Below are 27,345 nucleotides of genomic sequence, written 5' to 3' on the forward strand. Positions count from 1 at the left end.
CACATGGACCTCTAGGTCCCATAAGATCCCTATCACTTGCAGAGTCCCTCAGGGCTCCATAGTGTTTCCTATCATCTTCACCTTCTACATGGAGTCCCTTGGAGATCTACTCACAAATACCATCACCAATATTCACTAATATGCCGACACAACTCTGAAAGTATTCTGTGCTCCGGTCAACAATTGCCTCAAACACTGCCTATATCACATACAGACCTGGATGTCCAACTCCTACCTGAAGCCCAGCCCAACCAAAAGAGAATTCCTGTTATTTAACAAGAACAACAAGCAAGTAATAGCACAAACATTGCTCAATGACATCAACTTTGATGGATTCAACCTCCAACTTTTAGCAAAAGCCAAGTTAGTTGGATTCACCTTGGGCACCAACCTCACCCTCAAAAAACTCACTGCCAAAAAACAAATGCAGCCTTATAATGTCTCTCTCTTCTAAAGAAAGTTAAATCGCTTCTTCCACAGAGTTACTTCAGAACTGCTGTTTAAGCCTCTTGCTCTTGTATATGGATGGTGGTCCCACCCTGCTGCATAGCCTTCCAGACTACACATTGTCGCCCATCATATGCAACCTACACGCCACAGCATGTCTCATCTAGGGACGGACTAAATATGATCACATCACCTCTATCTGCATGGTTTTCCACTGGTTCCCTCTGCCGACCTTCACCAAATCTGGCTGCATCATTTAACAAGTCATCATGACCAGCACTCGAGTTTACAATGCGGACAAACACACCATTTTTGGTGGCTCTCTGCACACCCACAGTCAGGCTACCATCAGGCCACAATCATCCTGGACACGAAGGCCTTAATTATGATGTTGATGGTAAAAACACTGGGTAGATACTGATTATTTAGGGTGTGATAAATAACACGTGAAATAACATTAATTATGAGTGTTTTGTATACTATGGAATCCGTATTTATTTCATGTGTTAAATGTCGATTGTGTGCTATTTACAGCAGTAGACAAATTGAAGATGCATAAAACAGGAAGTTCTCATTTGCAGGCATTGGAAGTTCCTGGAGTTTGGAAATGTAGCCCTAGAGAGAAGAAACAGCAAGAGTGACACACAGAGGGACCTCAGGACACCCCCAAAGCACACCAACAGCTCCTTCCTGTTTGGAAGTGTGCAGGCATTCTTTTTTTGTGGACAAAGTATCTTGAAACAAGACAAAGAAAATACATTGCCATACTCTGATATCACTCAATCATCACAGGAAGAAACATGCCATACTTTTGCATCATGGACCCAGTAAGGAAAGAAGTACACACTTATGGATCCTAAGTTCAAGGTCCAGGCCAAGGAGGTGGCAATATACCATGACCATTTAATGTACCCTCTCGTGCTGAACCACCACTAAAACAAAAAACATGCCTGTACAAGGAGATAACGGACAAAATGATTACTGTATCAACATATCCATATGACGTTGTGAGCATTAAAAAGATGTTTTAAACCTTGAAATGCTAGGTACTGCTTGAGTTACCAAGCACAAGCAGTATATCGTGGCAGCTGTGGTAGCTCCCCACCAGTTGCACCTCAACCCATTGGAACAATTTATAATCATCCTCAACATTCTGGAGTGAAATACATAAAAGCAGGCCTCGAGATTGGAGGAATCCAGGGTAAGAGATATGGAGATGTAATGGAAGTATATGTGGTTGTTAAAAAGCTGTCTTGGGTGGGATTATTCATTGTGACAAATGACCAATGTAATTTATTATACCTATCCACATTGATCCATGTATGTGCTGCCATAGGAGCTAGCAACTCTCTAATGGTTCTGCTGACATACTGAGATTGGACTACAACAATCATAATGCATTATAATCTTGATAATGAAGGGTTGATCTGTCTGCCTAATACATTGAAAGTGATGTGTCACCATATTATGTCTAATGTTGCCTCTCTGCAGGATAGTGCCATTGTGGTTTGAGGCAGGGCACCTAGCACAGCAGTTCAGTATACACAAGCCCATAACACACAGCATTCGTCAATACTTTAATAGTGTGCTTCATTTGCTTTGCGGGCACTGGGTGTGTTGAAGTCCAATGGAAACTTTATATGCTGCCTAATCACTCTCTGCATGGCATCCATCATTTGGCTGAATATTTGTTTGAAATTTGTCTAAGAAAAGCCGTGCACCACTCGTACTGTCTACTGTGTGGTGCCAAATGTAAAGAGTTTTAGCGCTTTTAGCATCTAAAGGAAGGGGGTGGTGGGTGGCAGTGGATCCTTATGTTGGGCTCCAATATATCTGTAGTGATGAAGATATGTTTTGTATTGTGCCCATACTGAGCCTGTATACAGTCTGAATCTCAAACCGCCTCAGGTTTATGGGCTCTAGCCTTACTCCATCAAATCTAGCTCTCATCCTGCGTTGCTACTCCGTTTGAGGTCATTGTTTGGTAGCCTGGTTTCCATTATCATGCTGCAATGTTTATTGTAGCAGAGCATTGATTTGGTATAGTATGATATGGTGCCTTAAGAGTGTTGCATCCTTGGTGGTGTCCTGTGTAATGGAAATGTGAGCTGCTGCAATCAACCTGTGAGTGCTTCATTTGTCCACAATTGTTTATTATGATCTGGCCCTGTGGGAAGATGTATGTGATTTCACATCTGTCTTTGACCTCTCTAGGGTCAAAGACAAGAATACAGCTCAAATAGTGCATGTATTGTGTATTATTTGCATTACTGTCATGGTCTTACTTTTTGTATTGTTTTATAGCTTTTTCTTTCTTTCCCCACACTTTCAGCAAATTTTACCATATGCTTTTGACTGGAAGTATTTCAAGGTGCTACTTTTCGCGTGTGGTAGATATCACATGTGATAAATAGCACATGCAAGGAATAGTGCAGATGGACTACAGACATGGTATTTACCACATGCGATAAATATCACATACGTTTTTTAACTCATGATCAGATGAGTTGGTAAATTCATGCACTATTTACCATAGTATACAGTAATTAACATCACGCCTACCTCATAATGAGGGCCTAAAAAATGTAACAAAGAAAAAATCAAAGCACTGAGTATGTTTCATCAAAGCCCCAGGTTCTGGAACAACATCCCTGTATCCGTAAGGACCACAATTTGGAAAGAGTTGAAGACACAGCAGACAAGGCAATAACAATCTAATGACCTATTTTTCCAATCACTCATTTCCTGTATGCTTGCTTTTGACTGTGTAAAGCAATCCGCTACCTTTTTGGCTAAGTTTGTGCCATACAAGTATCACATGCATGAATACTTACATAACACAAAGTGTGCACTATATCACTAGCCTGTTAACATTGGGAACCACTGGGCCATTAGCCTAACAATCAAGTTTTATGAATCCCTGTAGTGGGCTTGTGTGGGAATAAACATCACATCTGCCTTTCTATGACATAACATGACAATCAGTTCTCCTGAATCTGTGATTAAATCGTGGCAACTGAAAACTGGTCGCATCTTTTGTCAACACTAGTTTACCACAGAGTTTTCTAAAATGAAGAATGATGGTACGTCCCCTCTAATACCGCTCCCAATACAGTAATTTGATTATGTGTTCTTTTTAGATGAGTATACTTAAGAGACTTACCTTCAAAATCATCCTTCAAGAAGTCAGGGTTCTTGGTGCTCACTCTGCAGGTTGGCCCAGAATATCCAGGATCACACAAGCACTTGGTCCCATTATTGCAGCTTCCATGCCCACTGCACATGTCCTCACACTGGAGGCCAATGTACACATTATCAATAGCCCATGTCACAGGCTGAGACCCTGTTGTGTAGAAGCCCTGGTGCCATCGGAACCTTGCAGACCTGGAAACAGATTTTACAGAATTTTAAATTGCCAGTGCTGATTAAGATATTACATGCAGAATAACTCAGACTCCCTAGGTATTACTGAAGTTGTCCCCAGTAAATAATGGACATTCTTGTAATAGTGTAAATAGGAAAATAGGAATAAAATATTGAGTAACTTGATTACCAGATAATTTCCTTGTCTGGAGTACTGAAAGTTTGATTTGACCCATAGCATATCTACCCTGGCCCACAAATCAGCCCACTTTCATGGTTAAGAAATGTTCACACTACATATTCTGGCCATTTTGAGCATTGGCAAGTGACAAAGTGATCAATTAATGAGCAAACACCCAGCAAGTTGTGGCTTTACAAGTGGTTTTAGAGTTGGCTAAAATATAATTTTCAGCATTTTTTTAAGAGGTGGGGTTCATGTTGGGTCTGTAGTTGGTGATATCAGTTTGGTGTTGCATTTTTGCTTCACCATTAAATTTAAAGAAAGCATTTGGATATTTCCCCTAGGCACTAGAGACATTAGTGACTTATGGCATAGGTACAGACCCAAGTAAATGAGGGCTTTAAGATGGTTGTAGGTATTTCATTGTTAAAATATTTGGTTAGTGTTATAATTTCTAGTTTCTTGTATTACCAGACCAAAGGGGATTTCTTCAGTGAAGAAGAAGCTGGATTGCGTCTATGGCTCACTGAAATGAGGTGTTGATGGCAACTGAAGATTTTTGGATTATGCAAAAACTGTTTCTTTGAGAAGTTGATAACATGCTAAATTTAAGATTTGACCTTTTTCACATTTGTTTGTTTAGAATAATACACAGTGTGGATTCACTGTAGTTGTCAGTATAGTTTATCAAGCCAAATCATTCTAAGATAGGATGTTCAGTCGATGTAAATTTCTTAGGAAGTCTAGGGGAGATCTTGGTAGCTAGAGGTTTAATGTAGGTGGTTCTCCTTAAGTAAATTGGGAGTTTTGTAGGCTGTTTCTCTGAAGTACGGTGGAAGTGTTGTTTTATGTAGAGAGCTAATGTGACCAGCAAGTGACATAACAAGTGCATTTTTTAGATTAAGTTTGCATGTATAGATGAGATATTTATGTATCCAAAAAGGAATTGGAGCACTGCACAGGGTCAAAGCCAAGCATACAGTGAACAAGTAATAGGAGGGTTCAGGATTTGGCTCTTTCTGCAGGGTCATCGCCAAACTGTTGCATTTGCCCTTCTGTTTTCTGAAACAGTTTGTGTTGGCTTTTGGGCTCTGTGCACGTTAACACTGTTAACTAGTGTTAAAGTGCTTGTCCTCTCGCCTAAAAAAGTGGTAGAATTGGCTTACACCCAATTGGCATATTCAGTTTACTTGTAAGCTCCTAGTAAAGTGGCTTTACATGTGCACAGGGTCTGTAAATTAAATGCTAATAGGAGGCCTGGAGCACGTATTGTGCCACCCACTTAAGTAGCACTTTAAACATGTCTCAGGTCTGTCATTGTAGACTGAGTGTACAGTTTTAACTACCATTTCAACCTGGCAAAATAAACCTTTTGCCAGGCACAAGTCATCCTTTTCAATATATATAAGTCACCCTAGGCTAGGCCCTGGACAGCCCAGGGGGCAGTGTATTTAAAATGTTGGACATGTATTTGCAAGTTTTAGAAGTCCTGTTAGTAAAATAAACTCTTAAACTCATTTTTCACTACTTAAAAGGCCTACCTCTCCCATAGGATAACATTGGAGTTACCTTATTACGTTTAATAAGCTGCAACATCGAATTGGGAACAGGTAACCAGTCCATGCTTTGTGTCTTTGGATTGTAATAAAAGTTCCTCTCTTATGGTAAAGTGGAATTTTAAATTGCAATTTTTAAAATGCCACTTTTAAAAAGTTGGAATTTTCCTGCATTAGCCATTAAGTGCCTGCAGTCTGTGTCTGGGTCAAATGACTGGATGTAGCTGGCGATTGGGCTTTGTGTATTCCTCCTAGACAGCCACAAACAACAAAGACCTTAGGTGCGCTTGGATGGGCCATTAAAGGCAGGATGGGAAGGCGAGCTGGGCACATAACAACTTACACTTGAATAAGCTGTGTCCTGCCTCCACACAAAGGGCTGCATACTCCATGTAGATAGTTTGGAACCAGGACAGGGGAGGCAGGATGCCTGTGGACCTCAAAGGGAAACCTCCAGAAGTTTCTCGCTCCCACTTCAAAGGAAGGTCCAGGACAAAATATTGGACCTCATTTACCAACACTTCAGTGGACCTGTGGAAAAGGACTGCTGTGCTGCTGAAAGGACTGCCACTCTGCTGTACTGCTGCCCTTCTGGATTACTGCCTTGCTAGACTGCTGCTTTGCTAGGTTGCTGGCCTCCTTGCTGAATCAGAGGGATTTGGACTTGCACCTGAACCCAGGACTCTCACATTGACTCCAAGAGCTAGTCTGCTGGGCTTAACAAGGCTCCCCACCATCTGCACCAGCATGTAGGTCCATCTGGAGCAAGCCTCTCACCCCAAGTGGTGCTCCTCAGGTCCTGGACCCTTGGTGTGGCCTCAGCAAGGCTGAATTGAAGTTTATGGGCTCTTCATGACTGCAAATGGGCCTGTTGGCTCTGAAAGCTTGTCACTCGCACAGCCTGCCAACGTGAAGTTCTGTCAACCCGACTCTTCACACTACAGCACCCACCTCTCAGGGAGAGTGCCACCGCAAAGGATCTTCAAGCTACAGCGATGACTGTCCACGACGCCCGTGCTGGTCTTAATGCTACATTGACTACCGTCCCCAGTGCTTCTCTGGTCCTCGCAATCTCCTCCACTTGCGAACAGGATGCTTTATGCTGGACTGAGGAGGCAACTTTTCAGCAGGACTACCCGGGTCCTGTATCCGACCTGCACTCCATCGCAGTTGGCCTGAACTTGTAACTTTCTCCTGGTCTGGCACAACCAGATAGCTGCAAGTGGTACTTGCAGTTTTTGGCCCTATTTTCACTTAAATCTTTAAAATTGGATCTCTCTGGTTCTGACTGGATTTTTGTTGTTTTGGTTGTGATTTATTTATAAAATGTTGCACTATTTTACTAAATCGGTGTATGTTGTCACTGTATCACTGTTTTACAGTTTGGAGTGCTGCATAAAAACTTTCACATTGCCTCTAAGTTAAGCCTGACTGTTCTGTGCCAAGCTATCGGAGGGATGAGCAAAGGTTAATTAGGGGTTTGCTTGTGCCGCACCCTGACAAGGATTGCGGCTGCTGCTTGAGTAGGGTCTCACCCGTCAACCAGTAACCCAGTTTCCCACAAAGCGGTAGCTAGTTATTGGACTGTTTCTGCCTTGTGATCCAATGTTCTTTAAAATTGCCTGAGAACATTCAGGTCAGTATTGCAGGGACACAAGGAACAACTGCTGAAGTTGAACTCCTATAAATAGGAAGTGGTGTTTCAGTCAAACTAAAAATCTCGTATTTAGATGTTGTTTGTTCATTGTCTTAAATCATAGGACAAAGACAGGAAAGGAGATTGGTGGATTTTTTTTCAGAATAGAAATTTGCATCCAATAGATGGTAAATAAGGCATTGACTGGTAGACTGAGAGGCATATATTTTGGAGGATTTGAAAGTGGATATGAGTTATGTGGCAGTTATAAATGCAGATTAGTTGTGAAAGATAATTTGCATGGGTATGCATTTGTAATTCAGTGTGAGTGTGATGTAGTCACCATTCAGAAAAAAATAGCAAATATGATTTGTGAATGTGGAGGAAGCTAAATTTAGTTAAAGCCCAAAGCGGTTTACATGGAAAAAGGCATTGAGGTTTATATTTTCTATGAATGAGGACTTAGAAGAACAATGATTGTCTTTCAGCCTCTCCAGCTTTGAAATAAACAGTTTGACTGTAGAAATGCATTGTCAGAGATTGTGACTTGGAGTACAGTGTTGCTTACATCTCAGTAGGGGCTAGGCTTAGGATGAGTTTAGTGCAGGTGACAGGATTGGATGGCTAGAGTCTATGTCAATAATTCAAATCATTTGGTAGATATCCATCTGTTTTAATCAAATGGTTGAATGCCACTGGTTTGAAAATCTGCATTTATTTTGAATCATTCTGTTCAAATCTATAATTTTATTTAGACTTTATCTAGTACCCACTTTTCTCGCAACTTCCTTACCCTTTATCACCCTTCTCTTCCTTGTGTTTCACCCTCCTCCTCACCAACTGCTGTTTCAATTTCACGTTTGCACTGGTGCCTGTGCAGTGAATTGGGCTAAGGACTCACTGGAGACTGCCTTGTTCAGAAGGGAAAGTGCTGAGCGCACTCTCCCCCAGTGCAATGACAGACGCTGCACTGGAGACTGCTGCTGAGTGTCCTTGCTGCTTCCTAACTTGCAGTGACCCCAAGGGGTTTCCTGCAAATCGTGTGAAACATAGATTGGGAAAAAGCATCACAAGGATTTCAGAATTCTGTATAGCATGCATGATGTCAGATGTTCGCTTCTTTGTAGCTGGACAAATGGCACTAGCTCATGGGCAAGGGCATAAACAAGACTGATATAAGCACTTTCCAAGATGGGGGTCTGTCCCTTGCAGGACGTATGGGTCTCCTAATCAATGAGGTATCAATTTATTTTTCCGGAATGTCAGTTCCTGTTTTAAACATTCATAAGGTAGCTTTATGAGAGGACGTTGAATCGCAATGCATTTCATTCCCCAGTTTTTCATTCTGATCTTTGCCCCTTGTTCTCAGTTTTGTTCCTGGTTTTTCCTTTTAGTAGGTTGGATCATTTGTCTTCTGAAATCTTCTCTTGGCATAGCATGACTCTTTTCTACTTACTGATATCAAGAGACGTTTGGTGCCTTGCAGACTTCTCCAGCACTGCCTACATCTTCAACCAAGAATTATAAAAGTGCCATAAGGAGGTATTTTCCCACACTTGACACCTTTCAGATATATTATTTTGTTCAGGGTAGGACTATGGCTACTGTGAGGACTCACCCTTTGTTTGGGAAATTTAGAAGGGTACTCAACAGAACTTTTTAGCATTCAGTCATTGATAGATTGTGTTACCACTGACTTCTTGGGTTTTGAGGTACTATGGATTCTGCCCTTACCCTGGTGCAAGAGTTGCAACAATTGCGCCTTGAAAATTCAGCACTTAACCAGATCTCGGTGTTGCAGTCTACAGACATCCAAGTAGGTCTTAAAACACCTTGCATTTTCCTTAAGACAGTTTTTGGATTTTCATATGGTGCATCTTGCTTTTTGGATTGCAGAGTTTAGAAAAGATGACAACAAAGTGTGCTATCTGATTAGCTGCCCCACTGGATCAGCATTGGCTTGTGCATCTCAGTTAATAACCAACACAGATGTGTATTTATAGTCTTGGGACGTCTTCCTATCAGCTTTTAAGAAAATGTTTGAACATTTGACTTTTGTGTCTCATTTTGATCAATTAGCATCAGAAACTTCCTACATCAAAAGAGTTTAGATGACAGTTTCAATGTGATTTGAAGGAAGAAGTTAAGGACAAATTGATTTGTTCACAGAGCCCTACTCCATTTCCTGAACTTTTTGATTTAGCACTTTTGACTGACACAGATTAAAAAACAGGTGAGGGGAAAGAGGAAATTCTGTGGACATTTTCCTAGAGTTCCTTAGTGTAAGTGATCTGAGAATTATGTGGACTCGTTATCTCAAGGAGTTTGGAGCAGTGAGGGGTCCTATGAAAGAGAGTAAGAAAGAGCAGCAGCGCAAGGCTGGTTTACTTCTATTTTGAAGTTATGCTGAACAAATGATTCATGCCACTCTAAACGACCTTTGAGGAATGGTGGAAGTTTTTTTTACTCTTTTTCTGAGAACAGGTTGGAGTGCACTGACATCCTTATATTGTATATTATATGAATAGTGCTGATAGACCAGAAGAAGTAAATATTGGTAATACCTCCTCCCTGTTGGATAGTGGTGTTTGTGGAATTCTTATTGATCAGGATAAGGCCACAAATAATAATATTTCGATCTACAAACTGTTTGGTGGTAAACTGTTTATTCTGATATCCAAGAATATGCTTGTAAATCCTTGCATTATATGTTTTATGGATATTTGCAGCTTTTACCTGTGCTTTCTGAAACTTGTCATACGAATTGCCCATGGTTAGCAGACAAGCCACCTTCAAAAGGGTACTGTGTGATACCTCCCCTCTGTTTAAATTACCAATGGCTGGAGAAATGCCCAGTGCTTTCTGACATATTTTTCCATGGTGAATGATGTGTGGCCATTGACGAAGCATAATACCCGAGGGGTGGGAAGGGCTGAGGGCACACCTATCAATTTTGTCTGAATCCCTTAGGTCAACATATGTTGAGAGACAGGGTACGAAACAACAAAGCACTCCTAACAAAGATACAACTCCCAAAAGTGTGTTCCTTTGGTTAGTCTGATTACTTTTCCTTATGGCTTTTGGTATAAATGTAGGGAGGACACATCATCATGACCTGCCCATTTTTCCTCTCATTCCCCTGGATCTTCATCCACATTCTGCCCAGTTGTTGATATTTTCAGTCTTCGTGGATTGCCCAGTATTATAATCTCTGACAGAGATACTCAAAATCTATCATGTCTTGGAGAGCTTTGTGTAAGGCATTTAAAGCTGAACAAGCTTTATCTTCTAGTTATCATCCCCTATGCAATTGACAAAGGGAATCAATCAGAGTTGGGAGCAACTTTTACTATGCTGATATAATGCATTCAAGACAATTGGGCTTTTTTTTTTGCAAATTAAGGAATTTTCTTAAAATAATGCAACTCATAGTTTTACCACCTTCCTTTTGTATGCAGGGTTTTTTACCCAAGAGTTTTTCCATCTTATTCTAACGTTGATCCTCTGGGCCGGGCCCTGCAACTACTGAGTATTTAAATCAGTTATGGAGGCACAGACAACGTGTTTCAGCGAGTCTCCATCAGTGAAAAGTAAAGATGAAAAATATGTTGATACATCAAGACCAATCTACAAGAGCACTGAACAGATCCCCTCAGTGCCCAGTACTTGACATCCAGTAATTTACTCCTTAATACGAGGGGAGAGTGGTTGCTCCTTTGCCTCAATTTTCCATCATCCCATCAGCTCTACTCCTTTTTCTACCATGACCTTATGCATATGTTCTATCTCTCCTCTTCTTTCTTTCTTCCACTCTCTTCTCTTTCATTTTTCTTTATTTTGCTGGTATTTGCATTTCCCTGTTCTCTTCAAACTTTCTGTAATGCAAGCTATATGATTCTAGTTGATTGTATTCGGAGCCAAATAATGTAGACAAGCCACACTTATTAAGTGGATGTTTGTATTTTAAGCATGCATAGATTTATAATTAATATAAGTGGTTGGTGTACCCAGTGGGGTTGTTATGTTGTCTGAAGGAAGTTTATGATGCAGAAGGCTCTGATTGAAGACAGAGTAGTGTATACAGAAGCCTTCCAGTGATGTTAAGAAACATGGTTGTTAAGGGATCATGGGACCCTCAAAATGATGGCGGGAGGATCCTCGGTAAAGGGCACAAACAACTCACTGCATAGCACAGTGTGGTCAGAATGGTAGAGGGTTGCGCTGTTCATGAAACATGAGTTGACAATACTCCAACAAGATAACAATAAATAACAAACAGGTTGGAATTACATAGCACAGCAGCCTACCCGCAGAGGTGCAATTTTCCAAAGTGAATAACTTCTCGTCTCCATCCCTGTGTGGTGCCAGCATAGTATGTGCTGCTAGGATGATGCTCTGTGGAGCACAGGGAGCTCACATGACTGCTGCTGCTATAGCACAATGGAAGAAGGAGGTGCCAGGTTGCTCCAAAGTCTCGTGAGAATTCCAATTTCACAGGGTCAGCAGCAGAGCTATCGGTTGTACATCCAACATTGATCTGAACAAATTAAATGCAAAAATAAACATAATGACGGTAAAAGAAAAGCTTGCAGGAATAACAACTAAACCAAAATAATATTCCTAAATGCCTCATCCTAACATGGCTATGCCTATTTGAAGCACATACATGTTTGGTGACAGCAGAATACAGAGATCTGTGCAACTGGTTAAATACACCAGTCCAGTACAGTCACTCAGAAAGGGTGATATCATGACAATAGGGTTTGCCTAGCTAAATTTGTAGATATCTAGGCTAAGTGACATTGTCATCATAATGAGTCCTATCTCATATGAACAGAATACTGAAAATGTTATCACAACTCTTTATGCAACAAATTTTATTATAATCAATATAAAAGAAATATAATTTGAAACTATCAAAAATTAATTAGACAAAACATAATCAAACCATCAATAATTAATCGGCTATATATCACACACATTAAAAACCAATGCAAACCTAACCAAGCAAAGAATCAATCATACTCTAATGTCACTAAAGACTTGCTTAGGAGAGCTCAAACCCATGTGGTACATTCTCCTTGCTTGAAATGTATTTCCCACATTTACAATAGACGTTATCGAGCTCTTCTCCTCAGGCTGATAGCTCTTCTCTGCTTTATCGACTAGGGAATCATAGTTTCGACCAAATCATTTTTAACCTTTATAAGGATCATTAACAATTATTTTGGCTCTGTTTGTTCACTTGATATTTTCTTATTGTTGTATCCTGACCTTCAGTTAACCTTTTAGGAGAGGAAGTAATTGTATTCTATGCCTACAGTTCTGGAAGGCATTACACTTTTTGGAAGACCAAGGCCTTGATTACGAGTGCCACCGTAATTCAAATGAGTTTGGTAACAGTAATTACTCGCCCCACTCAAAGTAAAAGATTAGTGGGAACGCCAGTGGCCTGATGTATTTCAGATGGAGATTTTCGCTGTAGAAATAACTGTCAGGAAATAAGGCATAACAAGGGATACTGGGATTGGAATTATCAATTACCCCTATAATTCTCTAATTCCTAGGGGGATCCCCATGGTCAAATTTTAATATGGAACACAAAACTATGTAGCACACAATGAGAAAGACTTTTGGGTCCACCTGGGTTAGGGTCTTCCTCAACAAAAAGTGGGTTCATCCTTTTTTGGAATTGAAAACATTTCTAGGTTCAGTTACCTCACCCCTCCCTCGCCCAACCCCTTGAACGACTCAGAGGTGTTAGGCCATTGGAGTGACTGGATTTGCAGCACTGTATTTCTAATCACTAATGGTACAGAAACCTCCCAATAACATAATCATCATCTTTCCACTCTATAGGACGCACTTAAATAAGTCCATAGGCCTATTCAGCCTGTCCTTAACTGATTATTAGTACAGGCCACAATATGTGATTCATGTCTTCTTCGGATACCAACAAGGCTATCATTAGAGGCAGAGAAGATTTTAAAATATTGCTAAATAAATGGAAAACATGCTGGTGCCTGATATCTCTCAGTGTAAAGATCATATTAGATGGATCTAGTCATAGAGCATGTTAAAATTAAGAACGTTTAAAGAAGGTTAGGTGAGATTTTGATATGACAGAAGGTAGTTAGTTGGGTGTTTTGCATCCTCTGTAGTAATCTGAAGAACAGGAACAATCACAAACAAAGGATAGAGAGTTAACTCCCACCCAAGTATTCTCCCAAGAACACTCAGAGGTGTGTGGCACGAGCTTTAGGCATTAGTAAATGTTTTTAATGTTGTTATGAGTGTGGTATCAGACGAGGACCAAACAACTAAATCTAAGACATTGATATATATATATATATATATATATACATACATACTTGGATGCTGCTACTCTGTATTATTTTAAATTACTTATTCACATGCATACATATTAAGACTAGGGATTGACAGTCCTGACGAAAGCCATCGTCCCCATGAGCTGAAGAATATTGGTGGAAACATGTCATCTTAAGGGTGTGGTAACCATTGTAGTTTTACTAGGGACCCGGAAACAAAGGTCCTTGTGTGTTACCACAAGGTAATTTTAATCGAATTGTTCTGATCCCAAGCCCACAATTTATAATATAAAAGACTGTGCAGAACTAAGTGAGCCTGGACAGATGACATACAGTTCTATCCAGGGGGAGGATCCTATGATGAAGCATTCCATGATTAAGGGTGGGGGGTGACACTTCTCCTCCTAAAATGTTGGCGATTTCATAGTCTCAATAACTGAACTTATATGATATGAGTGTCCTACCATATTCTTTTGTGCAAACAAAAAAATCTTAAGGATGCGCCTTGATGTACTAAAATGGAGAAATCACTGATTGGCTTTGACAATACACATTGAACGTTCTACCCAATTCATTTTTACAGTCACGGAAAAAACATAAAGCTAAGTTAGTGGGGCTGAAGGATTCTTTTACCTCAAATTGAATGATGGTGTTCTCGTTCACATCCAAATCTCTGGTAGTGATGGAATGCTCTCCCACTTCATTGGAAACAAAAACCATGGCTGAATCTTCCTCCCTGGAACAAACAGAGAGTTATTGAATAAGCAGCAAGGACTGTGGCACATAACTAGGACATACTACACTGCTGCAGAATGGCACAGAAGTGAGGGAAATACAACTCATACTCTCACTTTTAATCACCATGGCAAATGAAAAAGGAACATGTATAGTATATGTGTGTTATATGTACATTATAACAATTTATTCATATTGAGATATAAAACGTAAAAAGGACCAATGAATTATACGGCTGACCGGCGCTGGTAGGCTCAGCTGCCCTGTGTCACAATGTGCCAGAGACCAGCTTTCCCGGGCTCAAGGATGTTATTACTCAGAGTCCCTTTGAATATTTGGCCTGACTACCACCATCAGGCTGTTTCTGTTCTCGCACACAAAAGGCTGTTGTGCCCAAAATGGGATTACTTTGCAGATGCACAGTGCACCTGACGTGGACGCTTGGCTGCCCCATTTGCGGCCATTAAAACCTTAAAATCAGGAACATTTTCATTTTGCGCACCTCAAGATGAGGAAAAGCATGCAATTAGCACATTATTCCTTATTCCAAGGCCTGCACTTTGGAATTGGGTGCAAACTGCACATCCGCTAATAACCACACCCAACAACAGTACTCGGAGCATCCCAGTCTTCTTCCAAAGCATCTTTGGTGGGAAGCACAAGCTGTAGACCTCTCTGGGGTAGACTGAGGGAAAGAACCCATTCTGATTTGGGCAAAATATACTGGCGTATGTGGCAAACATTTTCCTGAATATGCAAACATCAGTGCACATTAAAAAGGCTCCTTGCTTCATCCATCTGCCTTTTCCTTACCCAGGCTTCTCTGTACTGTCACATGTTCTTACTCATGGCTTCATACTTACGGTGCTCCCTTGGTAGAGTACGGGCAGTAGAGACCGATGTTCCCACCAGGGTAGAAAAACCAGTTATCTTCCTTAGGGCCCAGATCGAATGTATCCAGAAGCAGTGCTGGGTTTTTAAGGTTGTTCCCATCAATAATGAAGTCATCGATGATCCAGATTTCATCCTTCTTACCTGCGTTGGCATGGAAAACAAGGCAACACTTACTACAAGAAAAGAAGGGTTTTCACATAGCAGCAGCTAAGATTCTGGAAAGACATTCAAGTCAATCGTTTGTTCATACCTGCTTACACTAGAAACAATTTGTTGGAGGATGTTTTTTTGAAGTAAGAACCAGATGCGATCACAGACTCGCTACACAAAGCATGACTACACCATCTACATACCATTTAGGATTCGAGTAAAAACGGCCCCAAAACATAGGTATTGGCACATTGTGCACCATCCCTCTGCCACAGGAACTAGCAAGTACTGATGGCCAGGTATTCTGTGGCACGGCATTGTTAGCGGGAGCACTATTCAGAGCTTCCCAGCGGCGAAGCTGTCACCCTTTTCCGACTTTCATGAGTGTTTTTATCAACTTTATGGAAATCTTAAAATGAAAGAAGTAGTTTAGGTTATGGTAGGCTTTTTATCCACTTCCGGTGATCTGAGTAGGAGCAAAGTCTGCCTGATGTTACTTTTAGCAAGGCTATCAGAGTCAAATGTGGCCTGGTGCCAATGACAGCTATGCTACTGGTAGGTTAAAGGGTATGTCGTAATACTTTGCCTACTCCCACCATTTTGGTGAAATACCATAGATCTGCTTGTAATGTAGACCATGCGAATCACAAGGTGTCCAGTAGTTACATTGTAACAGATCTCTAAAACGGAGCCTGGTGTTTTAGCGCAAGGGCATGGTACAAATAATTTAATTTAATGTGACAGAAAAAATACGTAGTTATTTTGGTGGAACTGTTTTGCTTGAAAAATAATTATCTGAAAATTAGCTAACTTCTATGCAACAATTTTCATGGGGTAAATGAAAAAAACGGGCTAGTTCCAGTTCTCAAATATTTGGGTCACATTGCTCATCATATACCCTAGCAATAGTACTTTCACCCTATGATATATAGCACTGTAAGCAAAGGGGGATTCTGATGTCAACTCACCTACTAACTGGACCATTTGTGAAACACTTAGGGAAATTTTAGCCGGTACCACCATAGACAGCTACCAAGAACTTCCTGGCAGTGGTGCCAGTCATGTATTCACCACCCTGGTCTTTTTTCTCTAGATACAAAATAGCTATTCTAATTTCATTCCTAGACTATAATGTACCACAAGTACCCTTCACCGTTTTCCTTTTTTCAGTGTAGGGTCTTGGAAAGGCAATTAACTCTGGTTCTTGCATGCTTTTTGTTGGTTTACTAGAAAGAGTAGTGTCAAAGTCTGGACTTTAGCTGTGGTCCGTCTGCGCAGAGACCATCATAGATGGGGGAAAAGAATCTTTAAGATGGGAGAAAAGGATATTGAGAATAGGGGAAACAGTGAAGGGGAGTCATGTTTAAACCAGAAATTGTGATATAGTGTGTGACAGCTAAGAGGCAACTTTGGAGTATGCACTTTAGGTGACATGGAGGGGTTAGTTGTCAAGTTAAGGTTTAATGTGTATAATCTTGTAAAGTCAGGGTGACTATGGAGGTGTGGTGTAGCATGGGGGGATAATACAGATGCAGAGTGGGATGCATGGGAACCCTGAATATATACTTGATTGAGGTCTAGAATCATTTAGGACCTTGGAAAAAGGGCATGTTTTAGGGACCCTGGAAGTTATTGGTGGAATTATGGAGTACACAATGCTGAGTAAAACCAGTCTACACTGATTTGAAAACAATTGTGCTATCTTAAAAAAGGAAGGGGTAAGGTGGTCCCCCCACCCCACCCCACCGGGACACAGACACTCTTGAATGCCTGAGCTAGTAGGGTTATGTGTGGTTCACCATCACACATTTCACATGGCCTTGCTTCTGTGCTCAATCTACTCCTTTTGGACAAAAATATAATTTAGTACTCCTGTGTGACATCAGATGGGAAACATGTGTGATGCACCAGGTTTGTCAAGATCTACGTATCAGATTTCCTATGATGTACAATTAAAGACACAGCCTCCATTAACAATATACAAACATAAAACTCATCACACTTTTTTTATTTACAGTTTTGATTTGAGTATATGTGTAGCAAATACCTGAAATACTTGAGGATGTTGAAGATTATGGTATAGTTTCTTACCTGTAACCCCAGTTCTCTCGTAGGGGTATTTCCATGATAGTCATGAACGTTGAATAGTTCCGCCCGCAGGGACTCCGGAACACTTTCTCCACTATAATTTCTTAAGTGTTCATGTTTGCCTTACTTCAGGGAGGCCTGCAAAGTCACTTAAGAATGTCAATATGCAGCCTAAAGGAAAGGCTACAGTGTCCAAAATTCTTCATCTAGTTTGCTTTAAAAAGGACAAAGTTAAGGCACGTGCATTCAAATGCATGAACGAGTTGACAATTAGCAGAAAAAATCCTTCACAAACCATTTTGTAATGCAAAACAGTGATGAAGGAGTGCAGAGCAGTTTAGCTCATAGGCTACCATTTTAAATGAAGAAAAAGGAGACTGTGACTTTAAGAATGGCCAGTCCTCCAGTATCCCATCATGCCTAGAGAGAGGCAGTTAAATCAGTTCTTTTTGTAGGCAGTCCTAGCTGAGAGTAATAATATACCTGAGATAATATTTTGTCTACTCCACCAGGGAGGAGGGTGGGCTGCTTATGACTATCAGGGAAATACCCCTATGAGAGAACTGGAGTTACAGGTAAGAAACTATTTCTTCTCTCTTAGGGGATTTCCATGTATAGCCATAAGCTTTGAATAGAATAGCAAGCCCAACCCATAAACAGTGGAGGAGTAGACAGAACAATAATGAAATATTAGATCAAGAAAAGAGGTTCCTGAGAGAAGCCTGTCCTGCTTGAGCATCTGTCCTGGCATCAGAGTCAAGACAGTAATGTTTAGTGAACGTGTGGACAGACCTCTAGGTCCCAGCTTTAGAGATGTCGGCTAAGGGAACATTCCTCATCAAGGCAGTCGTGGCAGACTTGCCTCTGGTAGAATATGCTCTTGGTCTACCAGCTAGGGTCTTGTTAGCTAGTTGGTAGCAAAATAGAATACAGGAGACAAACCATGTAGAGATTGATTGTTTGGAGGTGCCCAGACTGGTGCAAACCGGACCATAATTAACAAACAATTGTGGAGATTTTTTAATAGATCTGGTGTTGTCTAAGTAGAATTTTAATACCCTCTTTACATCTAGAGGGTGGAGCGCCCTCTCTGCTGGACTAGATGGAGTTTGAAAGAAAGTTGTCAAGGAAATTGACTGGTTGACATGTAAGTCAGAGATAACCTTGGGCAGGAATTTAGGATGTGTTCGTTTCACTACCTTGGAGGAGTGGAATATTGTGTAAAGCTCGTGAGCACAGAGAGCCTGAATCTTGCTAACCCTGGGTGTTGATGTAATTGCCACAAGGAAAGCAGTTTTCCAAGTTAGGTGTTGGAGAGATGCCTTGTATATGGACCCAAATGTATTTTGCATGAGGCACAAAAGGACCACATTAAGCTCCCATGGTAGAAAAGGGCGCCTAACTGGAGGAAATACTTTTTTTTTTAACCCTTCTAGGAAATCTTTGATGACTGAAACCCTAAAGAAAGAGGTTTTGGGAAGGACCTTTTCTGCATGCAGTCAGAGCTGCCAGAAGGACCCTAATCGAAGAGAGTTGCAGACCAGATTTAGCCAGGTGTAGCAAGTATGGAAGAATGACATCTTCCTGGCAAGATGTAGGGTCTATCATTTTGGAGGAACACCAGATGTAGAATCTCTTCCATTTGAAGGAATATGCCGTATGGGTGGATGGCCATTTTGCCTCATGTAGGATTTCCATACAATCCTGTGGAAGATTTAGGTGCCCATTTCGTACTAACTCAAGAGCCAAGCTGCCAAACTCAATGTCAACATCAGGGCAGTGCGCGCTCTACAGGCGACTAAAATGCAAAAACCCAGCCTTTATGCAAGAGCATAATTCATGCATTATGTTTATATGTAGTATGTTAACCTTTTGCATTGCAGACTTTAACCTTGAAAAACACTGTTAATGATGTTTGCAATAACTGTTCTTTTGCAAGGTATTGCTGCAGACTTACTGAGTGTGTTAGGGTGTGGTCCCTTTCTAGGGCCTTCCAGAAGCTTTCTCTGTAGCATGACTGGGTGTGGTTGTGGGCTGGGCCAGACTCTATATAAGGGAGCTAGCCCAGCTCCACATGCTCACTATTCTGAGGTCCAGGTGCAGAGCAGCAGCAACTTCCTGAGCTCCTGTTCTGGAGGCCTACTTTGACCTTCCAGGCCTTGCCCTTCATTGTATTGGTGATCCTTGAACAGGGTGGTAAGACGGAGGTCGGGCTGGGCCCTGACCCTGTTTTCAGAGGCATTCGAGTTTTTGGGCCTAGCTTTCATGTGGAAAGATTTTCCTTGTGCGTGTGAATGTGCTCGTGGTTTCTGGCATTTACATGTTGGTATTCGAATCGGCAAGACGCGCAATTCATTCTTGGCATTTGACTTTTGAGATTCAGGTTGGCAACAGTGAGCGCGACCGTTTCTTGACATTTGCATATTGGCTTTCGAATCAACAAGACACATTATTCATTCCTGGCATTAAACTCTTTTATTCAGTGTGCGCTACCATTTCTTGGCATTTGCATAGTGGCATTCGAATCGGCAAGACGCACGATTCATTCCTGGCATTAAACTCTTGTAATTCAGTGTGCGCTACCATTTCTTGGCATTTGCATGGTGGCATTCGAATCGGCAAGACGCGAGATTCAGTCCTTGCATTTAACTCTTGATACTCATTGTGCGCTACCATTTCTTGGCATTTGCAGGGTGGCATTCGAATCGGCAAGACGCGCAATTCATTCCCGCATTTAAACCTTGATGTTCAGATCGCTTACAGAGTGCGCGATCATTTCATGGCATTTGCATATACTTGTTGGAAATCGGCAGTGTGCGCGATTCATTTCCTGCATTTAAACCTTGATGTTCAGATCGCTTACAGAGTGCGCAATCATTTCATGGCATTTGCATATACTTTTTGGAATCTGCAGTGTGTGTGATTCATTTCCCGCATTTAAACCTTGATGTTCAGATCGCTTACAGAGTACGCCATCATTTCATGGCATTTGAATATTCCTGTTGGAATCGGCAGTGTGCGCGATTCATTCCCGCATTTAAACCTTGATGTTCAGATCGCTTCCAGAGTGCGCGATCATTTCATGGCATTTGCACATACTTGTTGGAATCGGCAGAGTGCGCAATTCATTTCCCGCATTTAAACCTAGGTGTTCACATCGCTTACAGTGTGCGCGATCAATTCATGGCAATTAAAACTTTGATGTGTAGTGTTTCCTGAAGTGCACACGATTATCCAGGGCCTTTTGAATTTTCTGCAAAGGTGTTAAATTCAAGATGTTACATTCTATGTGCATATTAAGTCCTTAGTACAATTCCTATTGTTTTCCAGGGAATGTTCAGATTACCGTTTGTTCTCATGTAACGAGTCAATGTTTGTTCTGAAACATAATTCTAGAAGGTTCTTATATTCCTAGACAGTATGTGACATTTCATGAAAAGTTCATATGAAACATTGTAATAACCATTCTTGATTCCTTCCCAGGTACCAGATGTCTTGAGGTCTAGTTATAGTCCTTTCTTAAGTTATCCATGGTTACAGTATGACAATGCTTAGAATCATAGTCTAGTGAAAATCAATGTGATAAAATCTTGATATTGTGTTGTTTAACCTTTTGTTTCCTACAGGTCTCCTTCCCAGCTGTTCCCATTCTAATCTCCTTTTCCCCCACTTGGACTCAGGCTCTGTGATATTTCTATCAGAGTTTTGGAGCTGTCTAGTGGTGGACATGTTGGGAGCGTACGGAGACCCAGAGGACCTGGTCTCCCTGACACTCAAGGAGGAGAGATTGGGGTATCTCATCTGCCCTCCAAATTTTGTTAGGAGGTCTGGCCTTCATGGCAGTCTGAGATGTGGTCAGAGCGACCAGTGAAGGAGGTCCGGGAACCACTACTGCCTCAGCCACTATGGCGCAATGAGGATCATTCTGGCTGAAGTCGTTGAGAGTTTAAGAAGGACTGCTGGGATCAAGGGAATTGGTGGAAAGGCGTACAGAAATGTGCTGGACCAGTTTATCCACAGAGCATTTCCCAACGATTCTGGATGATAAAACCTGGTGGCAAAGTTGCAACATTTTCTTTTTTCCGCTGTGGCGAAAAGGTCAATAAAAGGTGTGCCCCACAAACAGAAGATATATTGAATGACGTCTTTGTTCAGCACCCACTCATGGATCTCTTTGAGAACTCTGCTGAGGGCATCTGCTTGTACATTCTGAGCACCTGGAAGACAAGTTGATACAGGCACTCCTGAAGAGGTTGCATTTGGAGGCGAGAGTTGGGTGTCAGAAAGATGCAGGAGGCCACGGAGCCTAGAAGTGAGGAGACTGTGTTCACTGTTTGACGATGCATATTTTTGAGCGCACAGCACTTCTGGAGAATTGATAAGTGTTTTTCCTATGAAGGACACACTTTTGCCTGTCGTGTGTCTATGGTAGCTCCTAAATAGTGCAACTTCTGGACAGGAACTGTCGTGGACTTGAAAATTTGACATGAAGCCCTAGCTGATAAAGATTGCATGTCCACTTGAAATGTAGTTGGGCTTCTGCATAGGTGGATGCCTTGATTAGCCAGTCATCCAGATATGGGTAGATAAAGATTTGGTGCCTTCGAAGATGTGCTGCCACCACAGCCATGCACTTGGAGAAAGTTCTGGGTGCTGACTTAAGACCAAATGGTAGGACGGTATATTGGAAGTGATCTTGCTCCCCAACAAATCTCAGGATCTTCCAATCCTTTTTTACGATGGGGATATGAAAGCAGGCATCGTGTAGGTCTCCTGAGCATAGCCAGTCCCCTTGGTGAATCTGGGGAAATATTTGGTGTAAGGCCAGCATCCTAAACGTTTTCCTTTCAGATCCATTTGTTGGTGATTTTCAAGTCTAGAATGGATCTGAACTCCTTCTTGTCTTTTTTTGGAACAAGGAAGTACCTTGAGTAAATGCCTTTTCCCCACTGGTTGAGGGGAACAGATTCTACTGCTTTCTTTTCCAGCAGGATGGAAACTTCCGCCTTTAGAAGGCTGAGATGAGAAGTAGTCGACTTCGGCGGAATACTTGGTGGTGGGCTGGAAAACCTGAGACAATACCCATTTTGTACAATGTTCAAAACCCAAGCGTCTGTTGTTAATTTGTTGCCACTCTGCCAGGCAATTGATGACACTTCCCCCCACCGGAGTGGGTAGTGGACGTGGGGGAGAAAGCTTTCAGGGTGTTGAGGGTGAAGGTTGTCGAGAACCCTGATTGGGTTGATGTGTTCTTCCAGGCAGCCACTGAGGGGTTTGAACCCTCTGAGTAGAATAGCAATGTTGGAAAGGTTGGAAGGGTCTTTGATGATCTTTGGGTTTTTCAAGGGCTACTGCCTTCAATGTGTCTACCTCAGCCTTCATCCTTGCCATTTCATCATTGGCGTGAGAGACGAACAGAGTGGAGCCTGAAAATGGCAAGTTCTGAATGTGTTGCTGAGCATCCGGTTCAGTGATGTTGGAATGCCTCCTTAGCGTTACCCCAGGGAATATGTTTGTGCAGAAAGCAAGGATGAGACTAATGATCTGGTTAGAGACCGTGGCACCTTCATGGACAATCTCTAAAAAATCCTCCTTCTGCTCTCTCAGGAGGTGGTCAGCAAATTGGAGTAGGTGGTCTCACAGGGCTCTATCGTATCTGCCCAAGAGGGCTGTTGCGCTTGCCACCTTCCTGGAGGTTGCAGCCGAACTACAGACTCTGCGGCCTGTTGAATCCACCTTTTTACTCTCTTTGTCAGGAGGAGAGGTAGTAGACGGAGACGTAGCATGAGATTTGCGGGCAGCCAGTATTACCACCGAATCAGGTGGAGGATCGGAGTGCAGAAACAAAGGGTCTTTTTCTGGAGGCCGATACTTTTTTAGTAATCTGGAAGCAGCAGACTTAGTCATAGCCGGCTTAAGGAAGACTTCCATGGTGGGTTCCAGAAGACCAGGCACTAGTGGTAGCAACGGTCTGGCGGTTAGAAGCTGCTGCAGTGTCTTGAATATGATCTCAGTGGATGGAGTTGGAATAGCCAGCGGAATATTCAGTTTCGCTGCACCTTGTACTAGAACTTCATGAAAGGGGTTGATATCATTAACCAATGAGGAGCGAGGTTGAGGTGAATCTGTTAGAATGGGTGAATAGTCTCTGGTGGAGGACGAGGAATCTCTAGGATGGTAGGCACGTGATCTTGATCAATGTCTTGACCTTGAACTACCAGATGACTGATGGCCATGACGATAATGGTGGCGATCTTGAGTGCAGTCTGGGAGCTGGGGCAGTGCCCAGTACTTGAGGCACCAGAGGTGGTACAGGTGCCGGGAGAACAGGAGCAGCCGGCGCAGTGGAGTCAGACTTCGAGATGAAGATTGAGGAGGAGGCGTAGCAGCTGGCAGAGGAGAGGTGTGAGGAGAAGGCGACAAAGGAAGAAGCACCAGAGAAGGAGAGACATCTCTGGAATGATGCGATTCCAATGAAGAATAGCTCCTTCTCCGTTTCTGCCTCCTCGATGTCGAGAGACTCTTCGACGTTGAGCGGGAGCTCGATGTCGGCACTTCCTTCGCCTAGACACCGATATACTCCTCGACGTCGTGTGCTGAGAAGCTGGAGTCCTCATTGTCGTGCAGCATCTTGACGTCGAGCGGTGACATTTGTGCGGCGTCGAGCGAGACTTCGACGGCGAACATGTCGGCGCCGTACCTCCTCTCGACTTCGACCTAGACCGAAAGCGTTTTCTGCCAGGAAACATGCCTCTCAGACCTTCCACGTCCACTGGAAGCTGAAGGATGAGCTCTGGTTGAAGACTGACCTTCCCCTCGCTCAGAGGTCTCACTGGCTCATGCTGGTGTCGTCTCTCTGCTCTCCCTTGAAGGCGAATCTCTTCCTGGCATGCAGGGTATGCCTGGAAAATGACTTGCAGATGTTACAGGAGACACGAAGGTGTGAAGACTGCAGGCAGATGATACAAATATCATGTGAGTCTGTTTTGGCCTTTTTTTCTGCCACATCTTGGGCATTTGTCAACTAGAAAATGCATTTTTTCTGGGACAAATGTCTTAATTTCTGTCACAAAAAGACACAAATCAAGAAAGAAAGACAAAAGACGTCAAGTGAAACAGTTGTCTCTGTGATTTTCATTCAAACTTTGAAGAAAAAAACCTAAAAAGATCGAGCGCAATGCTCCAGGGTCCTTTCAGCAGGAGCCGGAAAAAAGAAATGAGGTAACTGCCTCTCTCTAGGCATGATGGGATAATGAAGGGCTGGCTGTTCTTAAAGTCACAGTCTTCTTATTCTTCATTTATAATGACAGCCTATGAGCTACACTGCCCTGCACTCCATCATTGTTTTGCATTACAAAAAGGTTTGTGGAGGATTTTTTCTGTTAAATTTTCAACTCATTCATGCATTTGAATGCATGTGCCTTAACTTTGTCCTTTTTAAAGCAAACTGGATGAAGAATTTTGGACACAGTAGCCTTTCACTTAGGTTGCATATTGACATTCTTTAGTGAATTTGCAGGCCTTCCTTAAGTAAGGCGAACATGAACACTTAAGAAGTTATATTGGAAAATGTGCTCTGGGGTCCCCACAGGTGGGTGGAACTATTCAACGCTTATGACTGTACATGGAAATTCCCTACAAGAGAACTATACTGTTCTTAGAAGACAAATTGACAGCACTGGCATATTTAAACCTTAATTTGTACAGACTTCAGGGACTTCTGAAAACCACACAGACGCCTCACTAATTGCATCTGCCAAAGTCAATATCATTGGAGTGTAACTGGTATGGCACAGACTGGTATCTGCAGGTAAGCATTTCATCCTCACCGTTGTTGTATGGCTGCCAGAGCCTGAATCGGGTGGCATTGGTCTGGGCTGTGTGTGGTAGTGGCACATGAATGAAGAGGACATCGGTACTCTGAGGGAAGTAGAACTCATCAAAGAGATGCCAGCTGATGCCTCCATTGGTGGAGTATTGGAGAAGGATGGAGTGAGACCTCTCTGGGGTACCTGCAGTGACATGGATACAGACATTATTTAACAGCACACTGACATGCACAGTCACAAACAATATATAAATATTCAAGAGGTCCAAATGCTTGGGCCCCATTATCAGAGGCTCGTAATTCCCAATCAGTATGTTAGAGGCCTTGCACCATGCATATAGATCACCCCACAATGTTTGTACACAATCAATGCAGCTCAATCAGATGCTTGCCCTAGATGCAGATCTGCCATAGCGTCCTTTCTACACATGATCAGGGACTGTAACAAATTACAAGAGTATTGAGGGGAGATCCTTCGGATTCTACGGGGTGTCACGCGAGTACCTGTGGAGGCCTCTGTTAATCATTGTTTACTTGGAGTCATTCTAACACCCAGGCAGGGAGCAAAAATGAACCATTAGTTCATGCTCCTAGGATCAGTGCTGGCTAAGTGACAGGTAGCCATCCATTGGATGCAAACCACTGCACCAACGATTGAGAAATGGATGGCAGACATACAGGATTGGGGCGTGGCAGAGGAAAGGCGGCTGCATGCGATGAGCAAGCTGACTGCGATTTGAAAATATGAGGAGACATGCTAGAGGTTTTGACGGAAACGGATCTGCCAGTAAATGAATCCACTGCTGCCCTCCAGAATCCATATCCAGAGGTCTCCCAGGGGTAAGGGTAGAGTGCAGGGATGAAAACTAGATATGGATGAGTGTTCTATCAGTATAGGACCTGGCAGAGCAAAGACAACATGTAGGGGGATGCCCCATCTGTTCCCTACCACACCCCTTTCTTTCCCCCTGGTGTCCCGCATGCCACCTCTTCATGTTGTGGGCTTCCACCCGCCCCTCCATTAAGTGGGGGATTGGATTTCTGCCCCTGGAGAGGTGCTATGCTGGCCGTTTGCTGCTGCTGCTATTTACCTATGTATAATTTTCTTCCTCGCTGTTTTTGTTGTTTTGTATTACGATACTAATATTTATGTAATTGGACAAACATTACTGTTGTCACTATAATGTGTAAATGGGACTAGGTACAGTTCTGTCTTTTACCAACATAATCTGTAATGCTTTATTATGATCAATTGCAAATAATAACATGTTTAGGAAAAAACTATATTAGAGACCCAATTAGGAACTATGAGGTTTGTAAAGTTACCTCACATCCATCACATTTCCTTGAAAGATGTCAGCTCCTAAAAACAGCCAAAATCCCTGGGTAAAACAGTGGTGGGAATTGGACCGAGAATTTCCGATTCCCCCAGTAATTCCAATTTACCTCCTTGCCCCTTTCCTGCTCTAAATTCAATATGATACAAGGCAGGCCTGCCACTATGGACACCAATCACCACTCACCAATCTAAACATAAGTGCCCTCCACCCTCACTCACCCTGTTTCGGTTTTGGCTCTGTTGGCTCACCGAGGCAGATATGTGTGGAGCTGCAGCTGTGAAGACCTGGATTTAGTTTTATCTTAGACGAGGCAGAGTGCTGCATCGTTGACTACCCTTCATTGGAACACTGCTGCGCTGCTGGAAGAGCCACAGGAGCAGTTTACAGGGCATGGCTTGGTCGGACAGGTCAGGCCAGCTACTGCCCGGCCTGAAGGTGCTGCGGCTTTTACTTTAAGGTCACAAGAAGCAGACAAAGAGCTTCATCAACAGCGCTGAGACAGCAGGAGTACATAGCCAGGGCCGGACTGAGAAACCCAAAGCGGCCCTAGCAAATGTTGTCAGACCAGCCTCCAAGCGGTGCATAGTGAGTGCAGAGAGCAAGCCTGACCACTACCAGGCGGGTTGGTGGGGGCAGTTCTCCTTCCAATAACATTTCAGCAATAAGGCACATCCTGCAACACAGTTTTCATTATATATTCAATTGTATTAGTTTTTAAAGCATAGTAAATGATGACCTTACAGTGAAACAGGATTAAACAATGTTTATTGCGGCTCTTTAATGATTCCCTCACTATCA

General features: G+C 42.4%; 1 protein-coding gene across 1 annotated transcript in view; it reads right to left on the reverse strand.

The window, feature by feature from the left end:
* The window catches only part of RELN (reelin), a 1,304,886-nt gene that overhangs the window by 178,924 nt on the left and 1,098,617 nt on the right, over nucleotides 1–27,345 (reverse strand). Inside the window, exons 38-42 of the mRNA XM_069229640.1 lie at nucleotides 25,209–25,391; nucleotides 15,111–15,282; nucleotides 14,146–14,248; nucleotides 11,491–11,720; nucleotides 3,611–3,831 (exon numbers count right to left, since the gene is read on the reverse strand). Coding sequence (XP_069085741.1) covers nucleotides 3,611–3,831; nucleotides 11,491–11,720; nucleotides 14,146–14,248; nucleotides 15,111–15,282; nucleotides 25,209–25,391 — 909 coding nt within the window. The remainder of the gene's footprint in view (nucleotides 1–3,610; nucleotides 3,832–11,490; nucleotides 11,721–14,145; nucleotides 14,249–15,110; nucleotides 15,283–25,208; nucleotides 25,392–27,345) is intronic.

Source organism: Pleurodeles waltl, chromosome 4_1, assembly GCF_031143425.1.
Source record: "Pleurodeles waltl isolate 20211129_DDA chromosome 4_1, aPleWal1.hap1.20221129, whole genome shotgun sequence".
Taxonomy (NCBI): domain Eukaryota; kingdom Metazoa; phylum Chordata; class Amphibia; order Caudata; family Salamandridae; genus Pleurodeles; species Pleurodeles waltl.